The 20,342-nt window shown below is 38.6% G+C and overlaps 1 protein-coding gene across 1 annotated transcript in view; it reads right to left on the bottom strand.

The window, feature by feature from the left end:
• Window positions 1-2,553: 2,553 nt before the first annotated feature.
• The window catches only part of Rab38 (RAB38, member RAS oncogene family), a 70,599-nt gene continuing 52,810 nt past the window's right edge, over window positions 2,554-20,342 (bottom strand). The window contains exon 3 of the mRNA XM_031387275.1: window positions 2,554-3,422. Coding sequence (XP_031243135.1) covers window positions 3,270-3,422 — 153 coding nt within the window. The 3' untranslated portion in view covers window positions 2,554-3,269. The remainder of the gene's footprint in view (window positions 3,423-20,342) is intronic.

The raw sequence follows: 20,342 nt of genomic DNA, 5'->3' as shown, positions 1-20,342 counted from the left end.
CTGTGACCTACTTGTTTTCAGCAATCCTATCTCCCCTTGACCATCATGATGAGTTACTCTTCTGTATTAAGTATCTTTCCTTCATGCTGACCTCTTAGCATAAGTATTCAGAACTAATTAAGCTTGCTGATGCTACTTGGAACCCTTCCTGTATTCAGTGGGAAAATATCAAGACTCCCAGTTGTCTAGAAATCTGGGGAAGCAAGGAGAAGCACATATTTCGAATTTCTCATTGAGGGAAGAAGATCCACTCCAGATTTTATCATTCAGTCTGAGGTGTCCATAGCATCATTTTAGTACTTCTTATACCTCAACTACATATATTGCATTCCTGCTAAAATACACCCACATATTTATTTAATTACATGTGGTATACTGAAAAAGTGAGTATCCAGCTTTTCATTGATGTGGTCTCTTCTTCCCTGCCCCTTTTCTCTTCTGGAAAATCCTTATTGCTTTAGTGAAAGGTGTGTATTCTACACTCCAACTGATCAATTATTCAACTATTCAAAATAAGTACTTAATTCACATTCCCTATTTTTCTTTGCTGAAGCAATTCTGGGCATTTTCATATAATTTTGTTTGGGGCTGATATCATTGTCAATTTCAAGTAGATACCTAGGAGCATATTAATGTCTACTACAGGTAGATTTTCCAGAATGTTAAAAATTGAACCATGAAGTAGTGCTTTCATGATCAGATTCTCAATTATCTGGTCTTAAACATACATTCTCAATTCTATTTACTCTATCATCTCAACACAATAAGGTTGAAATGATTCCCAGGATCCTTCTGGTATTTATAAGACACAACTTGTACTCTACATTCCCTGAAAGTTCAGATTGATCTGACTCTATATTTTTTTCTTCTTCAGAGTTTACTTCATCTGTTTTAAAAACTTCTTTTAAAGTAGTAAATGATAAGTATATACATGTGCTACATTAAAGTATTTGGATACAAACACATAGTATTATTTACAATTAAATTAACGTTTATATCTTTTTGTCACATTTGGACAATTGGAAGATATATCTTAGTTTTTCATGAACATGTGGACTATAATAACCTTACTATACTGCAGAACACCAGTGTAGATACTTGCTTGAAAATAAGCTACTTCATTTCCTTTTGTGTATAGATCAAGAAATGTGTGGCTGAACCATGTAGTAGATACATTTCCAGATTTCAATGCGATCTTTGTTTATCATTGCTGTTATATTAATTTTATTCCTATCAATATGAGTTTCATTTTCTTTTTTTTCACCAGCGTTTCTTAATTTCCTTTTGTGTGGCTAGCTATTCCAATTAGAGTACAATTACATCACGTTGTGGTTTAGCTTTGGCTATTTCTAGTGGCCAGCAATGTTCCACATTTATTTTTCATAGAGTTGTGGCCATTGATATTTCATCATTGGAAGAGCATCTTCAGATCATTTTTATTAGATTATTATTGTTGACATTGAGTTTTTAGAATCCATATTTATTTTTATATTGATTTTTATCAGTGAATGAACATTCCTCTTGCATTCTGTAGCTCATCTCTTCATGTTGATGATTGTATCCTTTGGTGTGCAAAAGCTTGAGTTTGACAGAATCATATTTACTGCTGATCTGTTCTCTATCCACCTCATGAGAATTTTAGCAACTTGGTACTACTGCTAACAGATTTGTTCAGGAGCATTGAATCCATCCTAACTGTGCCTTATTGTAAGTGATTCGATTTTAGGCATCTTATACTAAGGATCTAACCCCTAGGTTCACCTCTGTCTTAGCAAACTTAGGTTGCCTTCCTCATAAGAACTGTATTTGCACAAATGTAGTTTATTTGAAAGGTTAACCAGAGAATATCACCAGAGGAATAAGAAAATAATTTGGGATGAATCGAATGGAAAATTACCACTGTAAAATTACAAGGTACTTAGTACCACTAGGAACATTACACAGAACATGTCTTGGAATTATCCCTTGCAAGTAAAAAGAAATTTGGGGAGCACTGATAGTTAATTCTTGTTCTTATGGGTGAAAGCTGATTCAAGAAAGATGAATTCCTAGATGTTTCAGGACTATTTGCCTCATGGGTCAACTGCATCAGGGATAAGGGTACATGCTATGGGAAAAAGAAGCACAACACTAATATGTGGGTGTGGAGCTTACAGAAACAATAAATGTCAAGGGACTATGACAAAATATATGTTGTAAAAGCTGAAGTCGTTGTGAGTATACTATGAATATCAAAGGAAAATAGTTATATTAAAAATGTTACCCACCTACAACATTTAACCATAAGGTCCATTGTTTGTTTTGATATTCAATGCTTTGCCACCTTCTTGGTCAGAATGAATGAAGGTATGTTTCCATAATTAATCAAAAATGTATAAACACTGATTATTTCCTTGACCTAAATACTGAATGAAACAGCTGGTGCAGATGGAATGCACTCATTGCAATGCCTTACCTCCTTTCTCAAATCAAATGTAGAAATGCATTTTGAGAAACATGGTTGTTATTGTCAAAAGAAACCCACAGTACTAAGAAAGAAGGCAATGTCAGAAATAGGGAAACAGCATTTTTAATGTTTTATTTTTCACTTGTGAAAAATATATATAATATGTCTTACATATCCAGAGCAGTCCCACAGCTTGAGTCAGAGGAAGCTGAAAGAAAGGCACATACAGGGGGCAGATCTTTCCATACAGTTTTCAGTTAAACCAGCTTTCAGGGCACAGCAAGTGACAACAAAAGCCCAGGCTGCCTGTGCACACGACTCTGAAGAGAAACATCACAGACAAACCTAAGGTCTGCCATGAATGGAGAAAATAGCATTTCTATTTAATAGACCTATCAGACCACCTGGGAACAAATTGATACCTGAACAAAGACACACCAGGGCAAGACAAATCCCCGCACTTAGCTTGACCTCTGCCTTGCTCTGTTATTCCTCTTCGCAAGAAGACTAGAAACCTTTGTTGATTTAAAGGAAGGAATAGCAGAGCTGACTGTGTCCCTGAGTGACTTTGCTCAGTGATAAAACAGCATATTGCAGCAGACTAATATTTTAAAAGCTTGTAAACACTGTGCTGACGGGGCGGGAAAACACATAAAGAACATTTGCTGTTCCTCTTTGACAGGAAACATACAGTCATATATCTTTGGCTTGTCACATGTGCTTCCCTATCCTGATGCTTACCCAAAATGGTAATAAGGAAAATCTGAAGCACGATTAATGAGGGCCATGGGTTCTTTCTGTCATATGCCAGCAGAGCAGCCTTCTAGGATTTTGCACAGCCAGAGCAGCTGACAACCTTGGGAGATGTGAGGTGGGGCTTCACAGTGTCCGGTTCTATAGACTCTATGAGGTCACACTCATTTGCAAGTATGTGCTTGACCAGGCATCTTGAAGCTTCATCAATGTTTATGTTTTCCTAAGGGGGGAAAAACAGTTTTCTTTTAATGCAACATTCTTAAATGACAGTCTCATATATGAAAAAAAAATCCAGCATTTAAAAAATATTTGTGTATGGCTGTGTGTGCTTGTGTCTCTGTGTGTTGCACATACATGTTGTATATACACATGCGGATATCAGAGGATAATCCCAGGTGATGTGTCTCTGGTACCTTTCGCCTTTCCTTGAGACACGGTATCTCACTGGCTGGCAACTTACCATACAGGCTAGGGTGGGTGGCCAGTGGGGCTCAAAGATCTACCTCCCCAACTGTGGAATTAAAGGTGCCTTGGGATCAGCTTGTCTAGAATTTGTGGCCTATGTTCTGGGGATCAAACACCAATCACTATGCTTGTAAAACAAGTACCTTACCATTAAGCTATCTCTCCAGCCAAGGCAGTGTTTTTGGTGATTTATGTAACAGTCCTTTCTATAAATCATCCATTTTTCCCTCACCCTCATCTATCTTTCTATCTATCTATCTATTTACTATCCATATCTATTGTCTGTCTGTCTATCTATATATCTCTTGGTTCTACACAAATGTTAAAATATAGATTTCATTTTTCAAATAGGAACAATATTATTTGCTGGATAAACTTAATATCATATTTTTTAGATTCAATTTTTTTTAATTTTTCACCTGTTCATAATGTTATAAAAATATATTTTCAGTCTAGCTGAGTTTTATAATTGCATGGATTCATATTGCTTTTATAGTCTCAATAGGAAATAGAGGCAACAGGATACCTTTTCCATTAGTCATTAGCAGTTTAACAAATACGTCTTTCTGCCACCCAGCCAAATGATACAACCACCATGTTTCTGGCCTCCTTTAACTCAGGTAAGAAAATGTGACAGCTGCTGGCCAGTTAAACATGAAAAACATGAGAAGGTATGCATCATATTTACTTGGTTAGAAGAGAGAAAAGTCAGGATTTAATTGCCCAACATTGTTTTCATATGAATTCATAAAAACCTTTAGGTGGGAATTCTTAGACTCTGTTCTAAATAGCTTATGATGATACCTGTAGCATGGATAGGAGTTAAGCCTTTGCTATTTGAAATAACTAAGATTAGAAGTTATTTCATTGTGGCCCCTCCACATTGCAGATGGAGGTAACTCTTTTAAAGAAAACATGAAATCAGAAGTAGATCCAGGGCTGGGAAGATAGCCTTGTGAGCAGCATTTGCTATATGAGAGTAAGAATATGAGTTCTGATCTTTGGAATCTATGTCAAAGCATGGATGCAGTAGCCAGGGGTATTTAATACTACTAGCATATCCCTGCGTGAAGATGCAAAGCACTATCAGGAGACTTGTAGCATCCTCATGAGTTAGATAGTTTGACACTTGTATTGGAAATACAACAAAAAGATCTTGTTTCAAATAACACCCAAGGTTGTTCTCTGACTTACACACAGACACCGTGACATGACATGGCACCAGCCCCACATCTCATCCATCCCTGCCACACACATATGGATGCTCATATAGGATATAAGTTTAGTTTTAATAATGCAACAACCTTTAAGTTTGAAAAATGGAAGGAACATTTTAATCTAAAATATACATCAGATACTTAATTGCTGTAAATTGTGAGATTATTTTTTCCTGCTGAACAGAAGTAAAAGTAATTTACCACCAGGATACCAAAAACCACGTTTTCTCATGTAAAATTTAGTGAAGATCTCCAGTAAACTCTTAAATCACAATTTATAGAACCTTTATAATATATTTCTAGGTATTCCATGACAAAAATACAAGAGTTTTTTTGTTCTGGCAAGCTATTGACATCTCTTTGTCTTTTTGTCCAGCCTGAACGGAAATTATTTATCCCTAACTTTTTGTTTTAGAAAATCATTGTTCTATTTTAAGAAACATGAATGAAGTGTCAGTACACAGAAAATGCCAAGGGTGATGGTGGTCACCGAATGTATCCATGGCCAATGGCACAAGCTGACAATAGATGTTATCATACTCCAAATCCTTCATACCTGATCCTGAGTTTTTCTGCTGTCAAAGCACAAGCTGTCATACCTTGTTATTGGTTTTATTTTCTGGGAAAATACTCAAAAATAGTCTCCAAGCCTGTTTTGTCAACTGTAAAGATGTCTTTTTGACAACACAAAACTAATAAAAACTTGTTTCACTTGACTGATCATGGGTACATGTGCTTTATAGTCATATGCCAAAATCTTTAGGCCCATATTCTTTAATTCTACTTAGAATTCCTACAGGTTAAAAATTAGGTTTTGCTGCTATTGATTCTGTTTCTACTGTGGAAATGGAAAGTGAATGATCTCCCTTTTGCAGCTCAAGCGTCTGTCCCATTTCATGGAAACCAGAGAACAGCAATACATGTGCTACTGTTCCCTGAGGTGAAGACCGCTGTGCCCTGAAGTCACTGTCCATTCTTGGCACACCTGTCACACTTCTGTTCCCACCATCATACCCAGAGGTCACACCTTCTTGCTCAAAGGCAATATATTCTGAGCTTAGGCAGTGTCTGGGACAGACCAAGAAGAATGGTTTGCTCCTGAATCTAGTTGTTTACATTACTAAAGAAAAGCCTGGTTGGTGACTGGTTCTCTAGTATATTCACGATGGTGAGACTGAGTAACCACACTTAGCCTTGTAGGTCTTCGCCATGCCAGATGGCATCTCTCACTAAAGAAACCATATATACTAGGGCGGTTTTAAAGTATATGCCGTATATTCAGATGCTGATTTTTGCACCTAGACATCTGGTTACAGTACAGAGGATCGCAAGGTCAAGTATCTCTGGTCTCAACATTATGGAGAACTTGTTGTCCATTACCTCTGATTGTTTAATAAAGAGTTGATTACCCTGTGACTGGGCAGGAGAGGATAGTAGAGGCAGGACATCATATCCCAGTGAGAGGGTCCCAGGTATATAGAGAGGAGCAAAAAGAGAAGGAAAGTGTGGAGACCATGTGGAGAAAACAAGAGAATTCACCATGAGGTCACAATGAGATGAGAGAGCAGCCAGGAGCACACACATGGATGGAGCAGAAGGATCCAAAACGAGAAAGTAACTGGGCATTTACCTGGGCATTAATAGAGGATTAGCTCAGAACCTGCCCAGCATAGTGTGTCTTTTATTTGGGAGCTATATGAGTTAAATGAGTATAGTAACTTCTTGCATTTATTTGAGAGCAAAGGGGGCATTAAGACCCCCCCAATAAATCTTTCTATACACCCCCAATACAGACATGAGCTATAATCATATGTTAGCAGATAGAAACCTTGGATTTAGAAAGGTTATAGACTTTCACCATTATTGCACAGCAGGTGGATGGGAAAGCAACATCCCCAACCATGACCCCTGCCCCCAGCATTAGAGGATGTCTCTTATCAAGTTGTATTTACTTTCAAGAATTTTTTCTAATGTTAAAATATTTATTCTTTATTGCTTTTATATATGCACACAAAGAACTTTATTCATGCTCACCCCTACTACCTTCTCTCACCCCTCCTTCTTCCACAGAAATATTTCCTTTGCGCGCGCGCGCGCACACACACACACACACACACACACACACACACACACACACACATATCCTCTAACACTTTCATATCTTTTTCTCTGTGTGACCCACTGAGGTTAATTAAGGTTGTTTGTATGAGCATGTGTGGAAGGTTACTTATGGGAGCACAGACTCCTTTTATTTTTTAATTGACTACACTAATGAAGAAAATGACAATCTTTCCCCAGCAACCAGCCACTACCAACCACCCTTCATGGAGAGGTGGGGCCTCATGTGTTCTTCCCCCACCAATGACAAAATGCTGCCAAAATTGGTTTCAAGATGAAATGCAGTAACAAAAGTTCTTTACTGAGGATCAGACACAATAGGTACTAAATGCATCTCCTTCTCATTTGTTACTCACTATAAAAATATGTTTATAGAATAGAAAAATCTTAAACATTAAGAAGGCCCCTCCTTCATGTATAGTATAACTTAGGCATTTTAATAGTGTTTTAAAGTTTTCCCTTTACATTTTAACATGACAGTTATGTGTGGTTTCATTCACTAATGCACTAATTGGCAAAAATCTGTTAATGAGCACAGTTAAATGCTAATATTGGCAAATAAATGACAATCATAATGTGGAAATGACCAAAATTAATCAGTGGCAGCCTAGTTAGATGGTCCCCATAAAACACAATATGATTCAGGGGAAAATGTTTTGAAGAGTAGTTTATCAAGTGAAGGTGAGTGGGGTTACGACTGGGGTGAGGAAACAAGCGGAACAGAAGAGTGAGGCTGCAAACAGGCAGTTCATGGTGACCAAGCTACATCATTATTCTAACCAGTATTATCTGCTAAAATCCTAGGCATAGAGGTGTAGATGAGTAAGAACCCATTCCAGTCTGGGATTATACATTAGAACCACAGATGTATAAAGTGTCCAGAAAAAGCATCTGGAAGCCAGTTTATTGCAGAGGTTTGAACATTAGGATCTCTTGGAGGGGAAGTGTTAGTAAATACAGTTCTATACAATCTCATTATAGATAAGACTATAGAGAAGCCAAGACACTGAGCACTCTGCCTTAACTGTCTGTCAGTACATGTTTCATGAATGCCAGGGCTTGTATGGTGATAGTTATGGCATCATGCCCGACTCAGACAATAGGCTTAAGGATGAAGCCAGGAAGTAGTCAGGCGTTTCATTTATCACTACATTCATGATATGCATGCTGTAACTAGGAAGGAGTATAACAGGTAGAGAAGGTGTCTCAAGTCACATGGTTATCTCAGTTTCTCCATGTGTCTGGATCTTGTGAAAACAGGAATGTTCAAAGCGTCAATCAGAAGCTTCCCCTGGTAGTCTGAATGAGACAATTGTTTGCCATAGACTGTGCTTGAATACTTGGTTCCAGATGATGATGGTGTTTGGAAAATGGAACTCATAAGAAGTGGAGATCTGCTGGATGAAATACACAATTAGAGATGGGTTTGGATTTCTTACAGTCTGGCTCCAAAACCTGTATTTTCTCTCTACTTCCTGACCTACCAGGCTAGCCCATGCTTTTACTGCTATGTCTTTCTACTTATGGTAGCCTATACAACCTTGGGAAGTGTCAGCTAAAATAAATAAACACTCTTCTGCTCTAAGGTGCTTTTAAGAATATTTTATCACAACAGAAAAGTACTCAATATACCTAACCTTTCTCCTTTCAAAGAGAGAAATAAAAAAAAAAAAAGACCTACCACATATGTGATTACAATTTCATCATATTAATAGTTAGAGGAAATAGAACAGTGAAGCATGGGGATCTATATTATTCTCGCATAAGGCTTCACTTAGCATCTGAAGAACAGTAATGTGTGAATTCTGTCAGCTAAAGAACTTGAGATTGAAAACAAGGAATTAGCTAGCCCCAAGCCACACATTAGTAGGTGGTAGGATCAGGTGTGCATTCAGGGAAAATTGTAAATAGTGATAATGACCACAGACTTACTGCTAAAAGGTAAGTAAAGAATATAATGTCTAAAGCCAGCTTCAACTCATTTCAACTCTTCTAAACATTTTCCCAATAAATACAGGGATGCAATGGACAGGTACTTGGTACCATAATGACAAATGGAAAGAGCATGCCAATGGGATCTCAGGTAAGCCTGGTAACTGCTAATGCACTTTCAAATATATTTAGTGTGCTTTTTCTTGTTTTCATTGTGCACCACTAGAGTCACAGCCAATGTAGGCTGAGAAAACAAACAGCAATGTACAAAACAGTAAAAGAATTACTTATTTAGTGGTGTATGCATGTGTTCATGTGTGTGTATGTGTTCGCATGTGCCTGTGCATGTACCTGTGCATGTGTAGTGTGTGTGCATGTGTGTACAACTATTTCGACCTGAGGAAGTAGATTCTCTCCCTCTACAGGGCCTTGAACTCAGATCCTCAGGTTTGGCAGTATGTACTCTCACCTTCTGAGTCTCCTCTCTAGTCTAATATAGAACAAACTTCTCTCACTGCCATTTGTTTCAAGGCCAAGGTGGAGGATAAAACCCTGCTGGTTGAAACTTGAGTTAAGTTGCAGGCATCACTTCCTGACCTACTCTGCATCAATGTAGGCAGTCAAGCTTACATTGCAGGTGACTGTGCAGAAGCAGAAGTGTTGGCTCAACTGTAAAGTGCTACCTTGGGATTTTTGTTTGCATATGTGACTCAGAGCAGCAACAGCATCCCAGGAGTATCTTCTGCCTGAAAGGGAATGTACATACTCTCTAATTCCCAAACCACACACAGGCTGGCAGGATCTGGCTGATTCACTCAGATGTCTGCAAGTGTGAGGTGATGGTGTATTGTGCTGACAGCTTCAGGTCAGAAAGCTCTGGCTGGGGTCACTGCTATGGAATCTCTTCAGTGTATCAATAGATACAGTGAGAAACAGGCTTAAAACTGCTAACAAAGCATTTTGTGAAAACAAGTGGTGTGCATTTTATGGTTAGACAAGTGAGTTCTCATGCACTCTCATCTCTCTATGTCCCTTCCCTGTCTCCCTGTTTCCATCTCTTTCCTTGTCTCTCTCTGACTCTCTCTGTCTCTCTACCTTTGTCTCTTAGCCCCCACCCTCTCTTAAACAAAACAAAGCAAACAAAAAAAGTTGCCAGCCACATTTTTGAATTTTTGTGTTTTGTTTTTTTGTTTGTTTGTTTGGTTTTGGTTTTTCAAGACAGGGTTTCTCTGTGTTGTCCTGGCTGTCCTGGTACTCACTCTGTAGACCAGGCTGGCCTCGAACTCAGAAATCCACCTGCCTCTGACTCTCAAGCGCTAGGATTAAAGGCATGTGCTACCACAGCCCAGCTGCCAGCCACATTTTTAAAGGTAAGCAAGACAGAGGCCCAGGAAAACTCACCTAGAGCAGAGCCTGTCCTTCATCAATCTATCATTCAAAACAAAAACAAAAACAAAAACAAAAACAACCCCATAACTTCCTGTTTCAGTCTCCGAGCATTACAAAACTGATTTCAGATTTAAAATACAGAGAAAACAACTTCACTTCTAAACCCCAGAGTTCTCAGTCATGGCTATGCATGCCTACCATGGATGTGTACAAATGTACAATACCAGAGTCCTAGTCTCAGGCACTGATTCAGCGGGTCTGGCATTGTAACCCACATGGACGTGCTTTAGAAGATTCTGGACTGAGCAGATGACTCGGCCAGCAAGAGCAATGGCTATAGAGGCCTGAGCATCTGAGTTCAAACTTTTAGCATCCATGTAACAGCTGGTTATGGCTACACTGAAAGGAACAAATACGAATATCCTGGGAGATCATTAGCTAGTCAGCCTAGCTGAAAAAGACTGAGCTTCCAGTTCTGTAAAAGACACTGTGTTAAGGGAGTATGACAGACAGTAGTAAAAGAACCTCTCTATGCCTCTACCAATAGCCTCTACATACTTGAGTATGGGCACCCATGGACACACTAACATATACAAATGCATTCATACATCACACATATACAAAGACTCCACACATACACATACACAAAAACATCACATTCTCTGTCTCTGTCTCTGTCTGTCTCTGTCTGTCTCTGTACCTCTATCTGTCTGTCTCTGTCTGTCTGTCTGTCTCTGTCTGTCTGTCTGTCTGTCTGTCTGTCTGTCTCTGTCTGTCTGTCTCTCTGTCTCTCTCTCTGTCTGTCTCTCTCTGTCTGTCTCTCTGTCTCTGTCTCTGTCTCTGTCTCTGTCTGTCTCTGTCTCTGTCTCTGTCTCTCTCTTTCTGTCTCTCTCTTTCTGTCTCTCTCTCTCTCTCTCTCTCTCTCTCTCTCTCTTCAGGGAAGTGTCTTAACTGGTCAAACAACTGTGTTCAGTTCCCCAGTATCCCTGGAAAAAGCTGACTGAGGTCCATATATGCACAACTGCAGCACTGAAGGAGGGTCCCTGGGGCTAGCTGGCTGGCCAGCCTAGCTAAGTGGTGAGCTCCAAGTTTTGTAAGAGAAGCTATCCTAACAAAGAAGGTAGAGAGAGTTCAGGTAGCTTAATGTTGACCACTGTCTTCCATGCACACATGCACACATGTACGTAGGCAGTGCACCACATCCCCTCCCATGTGTACAAACACACAAAAATAAAGAAATGGATTGTGCATCCAATGACAAGACACAGATGGTAAAGACATCTTTAAATACAACTGTCCTTTTTATTTCAATTTTGAAACTTCTGAAAATACAATTTAATACAGAACCCTATACTGGTGTGATTCTGATTTTCCCATGGAACAAAACATCTAACTATCTAGGGTCTATAGATATTTTTAGTTTTTTTAATCAACTCTTTAGAACATCAATCTGTCTAAGATCAAATTATTTAATCTTTGACCTTCAATGGCAGAGAAGAAAAACAAAACAAACAAAGCAAAAGTCTAATAGAAAACTTGCACATTTCCTTTGTTAGAACCCAGCAAAAAGTTCACTTTCTACAATCTTTTCAAATATGTCAACCTCAAACAAAATACAAGATGTACCAGAGGCTTGAGGTTAGGGCACTAAATTCCTCAGTACTGTGCAGTTTTAATTAGAGCATGAGTATGCTGGGTAATAGCATGACAGTAAGAAGTCATACACAGATAGGAGCTTAACACTTAAGTGCCAGAAAGTTTCCAGCTCTTTACTAACTATAGTCAATGTGAACCCAGTTGCCTGTGTGGTGATGTCCACATTTGTGTCTTGCATTACACTTTTTCCTCCATTTTGGTTTGGGATTTACTGCCTCTTGTAGATCTCAAGCTTTGACTGGACTGCTTTCTTCTGAGACTTAATGCCTCCCATTTTGTTCTCCTGGGGGAGTTTCTCACTTACTTTCCACAGCAATATTGACTAAACATTTCTGCAGAGACAATTCAGTTCATAGGATATTGTACACAAGATCCTGTAACAGTCAAGTTCAGGACCCAGCTCCAGCCTTCACAACTCTGCATTTTCCATTAGCTCAGGAGATGCTTGGCTACTTTTTATGTAGGTCCATATTACAGTCACCAGCACCCAGAGTTTTGTACTCTGCCATGATTTCTGAATGAGAAGGCACATGTGGTTTATAAAGAGAAACTAAAAGTTACCCAACTTCAGTCTAACAATCCCTGGGAAGGGCAGACTGAGCTGTGTCACTCCTGTAGTGGACACAGAACAACCATGTTCTCATCACAGAGAAATGGCGTACAGAGAAGTTTGCAGACACACTCAGTGATAAGGATTGTGTTCTTCTGCAACTACTTCCCCTGTCACCATCACACTTTTCCTGTCTTACTGTCCTATACTTTCACTTTGTTTCTTCTTCATGTGCTAGAGATTGATCCCAAAGCACCTGGCATGTGAGGCAACTGCTCTCCGACTATAGTCCAACTTCAATCCTTTCGTATGTTTCCCTACAGCTTTGGAGCCTCATATTTCACAGCTCTGCTCTCTTACATGCCAGGGAACACTTCGTCCATCACTCAGGCAGCCATGTACCTCACTTCAGCCTTGAAAACACTGTAGATTTACAGAGCAGCCAAACACTAGGAGGAAGGGAAACAAGCTGTCACTAATTCAGCCTTCTCTGACACCCCAGAAATTTTAGGCAAAGAGAAGGAAATATGATTGACAGACATTAATAGGTTATTGAACTGCACAGCTTTTTCTGCCTACTCTCCTCCTTGTTTCTGAAAACATTATCTCTTCTGAGTGGCCTTCTGTCTGTTCTGTGAAATGTATTCTCTATGTTTTCTGACTTTTTATAGCCACCTCACCAGACCCTGAAGACTGTGCCTTTCCTTCCGGTTGCTGGTGCCCCAACAACAGTACCATGTTTAACTATGATGCATGCTCTGTGCTACTGGGTTTCAACATGTCAAGAATGCTTTAAATAATATTACCCAACATCACTAATACTTATGGAAAGTTATATATAAATTATGTACCATTTACACACTTGTCCTGAGTCGGTTAAGTCAATGCTCCCAAAGAACCCCAAGAAAACTGAGCTTGCATTATTTTCTCAGAGTTATCTAGCCTACGGATCAAACTATTTCCATGACCTAAAAACAATTATATCAGGGCAGCACTGCAGGCAAGCAGAGTTTTTGTTCTTAGACTACTCTTCTCTGTAAGCACTATGAAGCTACCAGGCATCAGCTTCCCTACCTCATTGCTCTACTACTTTTTTTTTCTAAATCTGAAAAAAAAATGAGAAATGAGAAGTCTACAATGCATCATACTTGGTCCATAGTTATTAGTTCATTTGGTGGCTTTAAGGCTTAATATCTTTAAGTGGCATATGTGTAGCCTCAGGCTTCATACTCTCTCTAGCTTGGCACCTAACTCATTCACTTCCATTAAATTCCAGAACCTGAAGAAACACACACCATCATATCTATTTTCTTTCTTCTTCATCGAGTACCTACAATCCTAATATTAGGCAGACAGTTCCCAAGAGGGTTTTGTTTTTTTGCCATTCCTGAGCTGCGCTTTCCAAAGCCAGTGTGTGTAACTCATCATGAATGATCACTCAGTCAGAACACTCATGGATTCTGCTACTATTAACACTTCACTTTTAATTTAGTTGCGTTTTAATTATCAGCGCTGTGAGTTCTTTGCTAATGCAGTGTTAAGACACCAAATAATCAGTTTTAAAAAAGAGAATGCCCAAGTTTCAGCACTATCGTTTCGTCAGACTTAATAACTCCATTCATGAAAAATTGCTTCAGATAATATCCTTTCTCGTTTGTCAGCTCTGGAAAGTAAGTGAGCCAGCAGAAACAAATATTAATATTAGTAATTAGTAACACTACTTGTTTGGACATTTAGTATTCTCCTATGCATGCTGCTATATATACATAAGCTCATCTGAGAAGAAATATATTATTAACCCCAATTTGACAAAAAGAAGATTGAGACACACACAGATTAAACACTTAGCCATAGTGTATTCTGGATGTATTTGATTCAATTTCAAGTGTTATTGATTGATCGCTCTGAGCAGAAATGATCTGTCTTAAAATCTATTTCCGTCTTGATTAAATGCTTTTGTTCTGGCCACTCTGTGTTAAGACTGCAAACTGAAACTGGAGCATCATTGTCCCAGGAAGCAGCAGGGTGTAATGGAATGAAAGAAAGCTTCAGAGTTAAGATCTATAATGTGACTTATCTCTGGGACCAAGGATAAGTAGAAAGGCTCTGACTTCACTTCTTAGTCTGCAAAATGAGACCAGTAATAACTCTATTTCACAGGGCTCTTGGTGGAGTTAAATAGTAAACAGAGATGAAGTACTCAGACCTTACCTAATACAGTCACTGGTACTTCAACAAATATAAGTTCTTACTCTCATCTCATTCTCTTCTTGCTTCATGTCATACTTTGGTAATCATATTCTGTGCAGAGTCACCCGATTTGCTTTGAATGGAACAAATACTCTTCAAATACTGTCACCTACTTCCAATCAACAGGAAAGGGCTTGTTTGTATGCATCCTTCACTGGAATGTCAGGGTCACTGCTATATTCTACTGTCCACCACAGTGACTGCAGATAGCAGATGAGTAAATGAACAGCCAATCAACTGACTAAATGAGTGATCAGGTCTGCAACAGAATGACAAGTTTACATTACAACCTGAAAATACACTTAGATATGGGTGATCTTGGTAGAAATTGAAAGAGAAAAATACATTCACAACAAAATTACTCCCCAAGCCAAACTGCCTATTCCAATTTGTTCCTAGCTGCTATCGGACATCACTCTATCCAGGAGATATGGACAGATTGACTGAACTCGTTTATTGCCATTGAGCTGAATTCAGTTGGATAATTAGACTTTCAACCAAGCAGACCTAACTTGAATCATTTATTTCCTTTGGAAATAATTCTTTATATTTTGTTGTTCTGAACTGTTTAGAATAATCACTGCTACTATGTTTACTTAGGAAAAAGACAATTTTCTTGAGCCCTACTTATGAGATAGAAGTAATTAATAAAATCCACTTGTCAGAATGTTCAAGCTTCATTTCCACTAGTGAGTTAAAATATCCTTACAAAAGTCAACTTAGGAAAGAAAGGGTTTATTTGGCTTATGTTCCTGGCTACAAATCATTAGTGAGGTGTAATCAGGGAGGGAAATTAAGGCATCACGTACACAGTCAAGAGTTACTTTCTCTGATAGCTTTCTTTCCTATTACACAGCTCATGGTGCTGTGCCTAGGAAATGATGCCACATGCAATGGGCTGGGTCTTCCAAAATCAATTAACAATCACAACAATCCCACACAGCCACAACCACAGGACTACTCAATCTGCATTATTCCTCATTAAGACTTTCTTCTGAACTGGAAAGATGGCTCAGCAGTTAAAAGCTCTTGTTGCTCTTATAAAGAACCTGAGTGAGGTACCCAGTATCCACATAGTGGCTCAAAACTGTCTTCAACTCCAGTCCCATAGGATTTGATATTCATTTCTGGCCTCCATGGGTACCAGGCACAGATGAAGTGCACATACATGCAGGTGAAGCACTCATGCACACAAAACAGAAATAAATATTTACTTAAGAAAAACTGTCAATGTGACAGTTAAAACTAATGAGCACAGATCTATAAAGATTATAAATATTACATTGGGTAATATGCATAAATATTATATAATATATAAGTCCTTCTATTTTAGGAACAGATATTAACCTTGTTGTATATATGGCCATGTATACATGTCTATATGTGCTTATATTATTTAGTATTATCTTCACCAATATTTTTTTTACAAAATTAAATAAGTAGCCAGTTCAAGCTTGATAATATCTTCCCAATCTTTCAGTTTAGCTTTTCTTTATATATTACCCTTTTGTCCTTCCTTAATTAACACTTTAGTACAGTGTGGTGGTTAGAATGTGGTGGTAGGAATGGAGACATACTTGAATTTGAGTCTTTAGCTAGTGGCATTACTTGACAGTAATGAGGAAGTGTGGCCTTGTTAGAGGTTTTAGATGTCAACCCAATTAAATGCTTTCCTTTATAAGAGTTGCTATTGTCATAGTGTCTCTTGATAAAATAGAACACTGAATAAGACAGAAGTTGGTACCAAGGACTGGGGTATTGCTGTGATAGCCCCGACCATGTTCTTGTTGATATAAACTTTTGGACTTGGAATTGGGAACACACTTGAGTGCTTAAATGGGGCTTAATGAATCATACTAGCAGGAGCATGGAAGACAGTGGTAATGAGAACAATATAGACTATAAGCATATATATCGAGAGCTTTCAAAGGAGAAGAATTTAGTATGTGGCCTAGATAACATTCCTGTGATATTCTGGTGAAGAACGTGGATGACTTTTGCCCTTGTTTGAAAAGTATACCTGAGGCTATATTGAAGAGTCTTGGAGTAGTGGTATTGGCAAAGGAGATTTCAGGGCATTCTGGTATACTGAGTTTGTTGCGTGGTTATTAGTGGTGACTCTTATGAAAGTCTGTAATGCACACACACACACACACACACACACACACACAAAAAAAAAACATCCTCAGCAAGGAAAAATACAAAAATGTACATTTTAAATAGAAAATGACCACCAGAAACTGTAATAGAGCTAAGTTCGGTGTTCATAGAGATAAAAAGTTTCAAGAAAAACTTGATCCTTAATGTAATAAGAAAGTATTGATCTCAGGGCAAAATCCCACCCAGCTAAGCTTTCGATTTACGAAAAAGAATTAAAGAAAAATCTTAGGATTGGGTACAGTGGAGCACCCCTTTAATCCTAGCAGTCACTCAGGAGGCAGAAGCAAGAAAATCTCTGAGTTCAAGGACAGACAAGTTTAGGTAGTGAAGAAAAACATCCAAAGCAGAAATTTGGTGAAAATGAAAATCTATTTGAATGAGGGGGCCATACTCCAGCCTCACCAAGCATAGGAACTTGACAGCTTATATTTAGTTCTGGTTTTAGAGTAAAGAATACAAGAAAGGGGTTACGGACTCTCTAGGGCTAAGAAAGGCTGCAGAGCAAAGCATGTGTCAGGGATCTCCCTCCATGGCAGCCCAGAAAAGCCTTTGTATGAAGCTTTGAAAGTGAAGGCTGAGTTGTATTGGATAACAAAGTATTGGAGATGCCATAGTTGTGGCATACCTGACAAAGAGGGCTGCTAATGGGGTGTGGAGCCAACCCAAGAAAGAGAGGTGTGTTTCAGTCGGCAAAGCTGCTAGGAGTTGGAGATCTGAACAGTTCTTTGGCATCAGACATGGAGATGCAGAGCGTGGCATTTCCCAGCTGGTTTTGGTCTGGCTTTGGTCCGGTATTCATCATGCTCCTTTTTCTCCCCTTTTGAAGAATAATGTGCATCCTATGCCATTGTACACTAGAAGCATATGACATGCCTCTTGATTTTGATTTTACAGAGGGTTACAGTTAGGAGTTTGACATGGGGTTACAGTTAAGGAGATTGCCATGAGTCTCAGAGGAGACTTCAAGCTTTGGACTTTTAAAACAAGATTGAGACTTTCATATTCTATGTGGACTTTTGAAGCTAGACTGAATACGTGTTTGCATTATGATATAGTCACAAGCTTATGGTGGCCAGTATGTAAAATATAATGATTTGAATAGGAATGGCCCCCATAGTACATTTTGAATGCTTGGTCATTACGGAGTGGTGTTACTTGACAGGTTAGGAGGTGTGGCCTTGGAGGAAGTGTGTCACTAGTGGTGAAGTTTGAGATTTCAAATGTTCAAGCCAGGTAGCCCCCCTCTCTCTCTCTCTCTCTCTCTCTCTCTCTCTCTCTCTCTCTCTCTCTCTCTCTCTATCTATCTATCTCTCTCTCTCTCTCTTACCTGGTGATCACCATATAGAAATCTCAGCTACCTCTCTAGAACCATTGCCTAGAAGCTGTGGTTTCCTATCATGTCAATAATGGACTAGACTTCTGAAACTGTAAGCAAGCTCTTATTAAATGTTTTGTTTTATAAGAGTTGCTATGGCCATGGTGTCCATGGTGTTTCTTTACAACAATAGAACACTGACTAAGACATAGAGAATTTGAATTTCTGATAATATAAATTAAATTATCTTTACCACTATTATGAGAGTAATTCCAACTAGAATAAAAACAAATAAGAACAAAAATGATGTGCAAAAATGGACATGTTGCTAAAACTATGAAACTCATCGTTAATCACCTTTTCATGGGTGGGATGTCTAGAATGTTTGTTAACTATCAGAACCTAAGCTTACACCCTGGGAACTAAGACTGCCCATCTGCCTTTTCAAATAATGAGTTCTAACTCCTAGGTTCCACAGTCAGATAATAGGATAGGCCATGCGTAGCATGGGAACATCCTGAAGTAGCACATAGAGACTGATATATAACATTTCTTTTTAATATGGTGTCATATGTTCCTTTCTTTGTTCCATAACTCTGTAATTGGAAAAATAGTCATTCCAAGACTTGAAATATCAGATCATTGAACAGAATGAACAGAATAGTCATGAAATAATCAATCACTGAGCTTTTCATCAGATCAGGTATATTTTTGTCTCAGTCCATGTTGTAACACACTGTGTCAGTCTCTGTGATTGTTGACTTATGCCAGGGATCATTCTTCATGTTTAGAAATGATGAAAAACAGGGTATGCTCTCATCTCATTGACATTCTTCCCTATATACTCTTGGGCTTCATGCCTCTAGTTCCGTTCCATTAAAAGTCACCCTTCCTTTCCCTGCCAGGTTGTCTCCTCACTATTTTAATTAAAGTATGATTTTGTTCATGTGTCATGCTCATTATTAGCTTATAAAAGTGTATTGGCTCAGAGTGACTACTTGAGTTAGTACACACTACTAAAGTATGCCAAGTTTGTCTCTCTTGTCTCATCTCCACTGACTCCCTTGCTTAGCTAAGGCCCAGCTGAGTTATATCATAGGATGTGCTAGAGACTTGAGTACTCACTATAGCTTCTGCCTAATACAGTCTTATATCCCTCCCTGGCTGTAGATCAACTACACATCTCTGGTTTGATTATTCTTATTCCTACTGTCTACATAGATGCTTTGCCCATTCATAGCAACATGAAGAGCATACATGAATGTTCATATCCATGGTGTATGCATCTGGACATGGCGGATTGCATTTAGAAAGGGAAGATTAAAGAAAAGCAAAATGAAACCCCATTCCCCCTGTATTCTTTCTATGCCAACACAGAGGAGTATCAAGCAGTGATACTCTATCTGACCATAGAGCTATTACATAATGTTGTATTAAGTTGTGTTTATACAATTGGCAGCTACTAACTTGAAGCACCAGTGGTATATGGGAGAATAGAGAATATAGAAGTTCGACAGCAGGAGACATTTATCAACTGCTTTTATATAGCCTTGTTCTTTTTAACCTTTATCTAAGGTACACTATTTCTACTCTCACCTTTCTCTATTCTCTCAGTTTAGTTGAAGATGCTGTGTGTGTGTGTGTGTGTGTGTGTGTGTGTAAAATATATTAACAAAATAGAGTCAAATACTGTAACACTGAAGATAGTGGGCCTGATTGCTTATGAAAAGACATTTGTGTTCATTGATAGATTGGTATCAATCTATCAAAAGATCTAGGTACATCTTCTAGTATTCCTCTGCAGTACTATTACCTGGTACATAGGGAAATAGTTTTTAAAATGTCATTTATGGGCAAGTTATCTTGTGAAGGAGAAAGAAAAAGAGATATGTATGAGCTGCCTCTGTTGATATCCATTATACTCAGATTCCTCTAAATTCAAGATCCATTAGGATAGCAAAATCACCTTGGCCCTGGTGTCACTGTCCTAGACATTAAAGACATGTCAAAATCAATCTCTTGGGATGTGGCTAGTCCTGCTGCAATTTTATGTCCTAGGGCACCTCTCTCTCTCTCTCTCTCTCTCTC

The sequence above is a fragment of the Mastomys coucha genome, unplaced genomic scaffold, assembly GCF_008632895.1.
Source record: "Mastomys coucha isolate ucsf_1 unplaced genomic scaffold, UCSF_Mcou_1 pScaffold21, whole genome shotgun sequence".
Lineage (NCBI taxonomy): Eukaryota > Metazoa > Chordata > Mammalia > Rodentia > Muridae > Mastomys > Mastomys coucha.
Note: the sequence above shows the minus strand (reverse complement) of the source record. Positions and strands in the feature narration are given on the sequence as shown.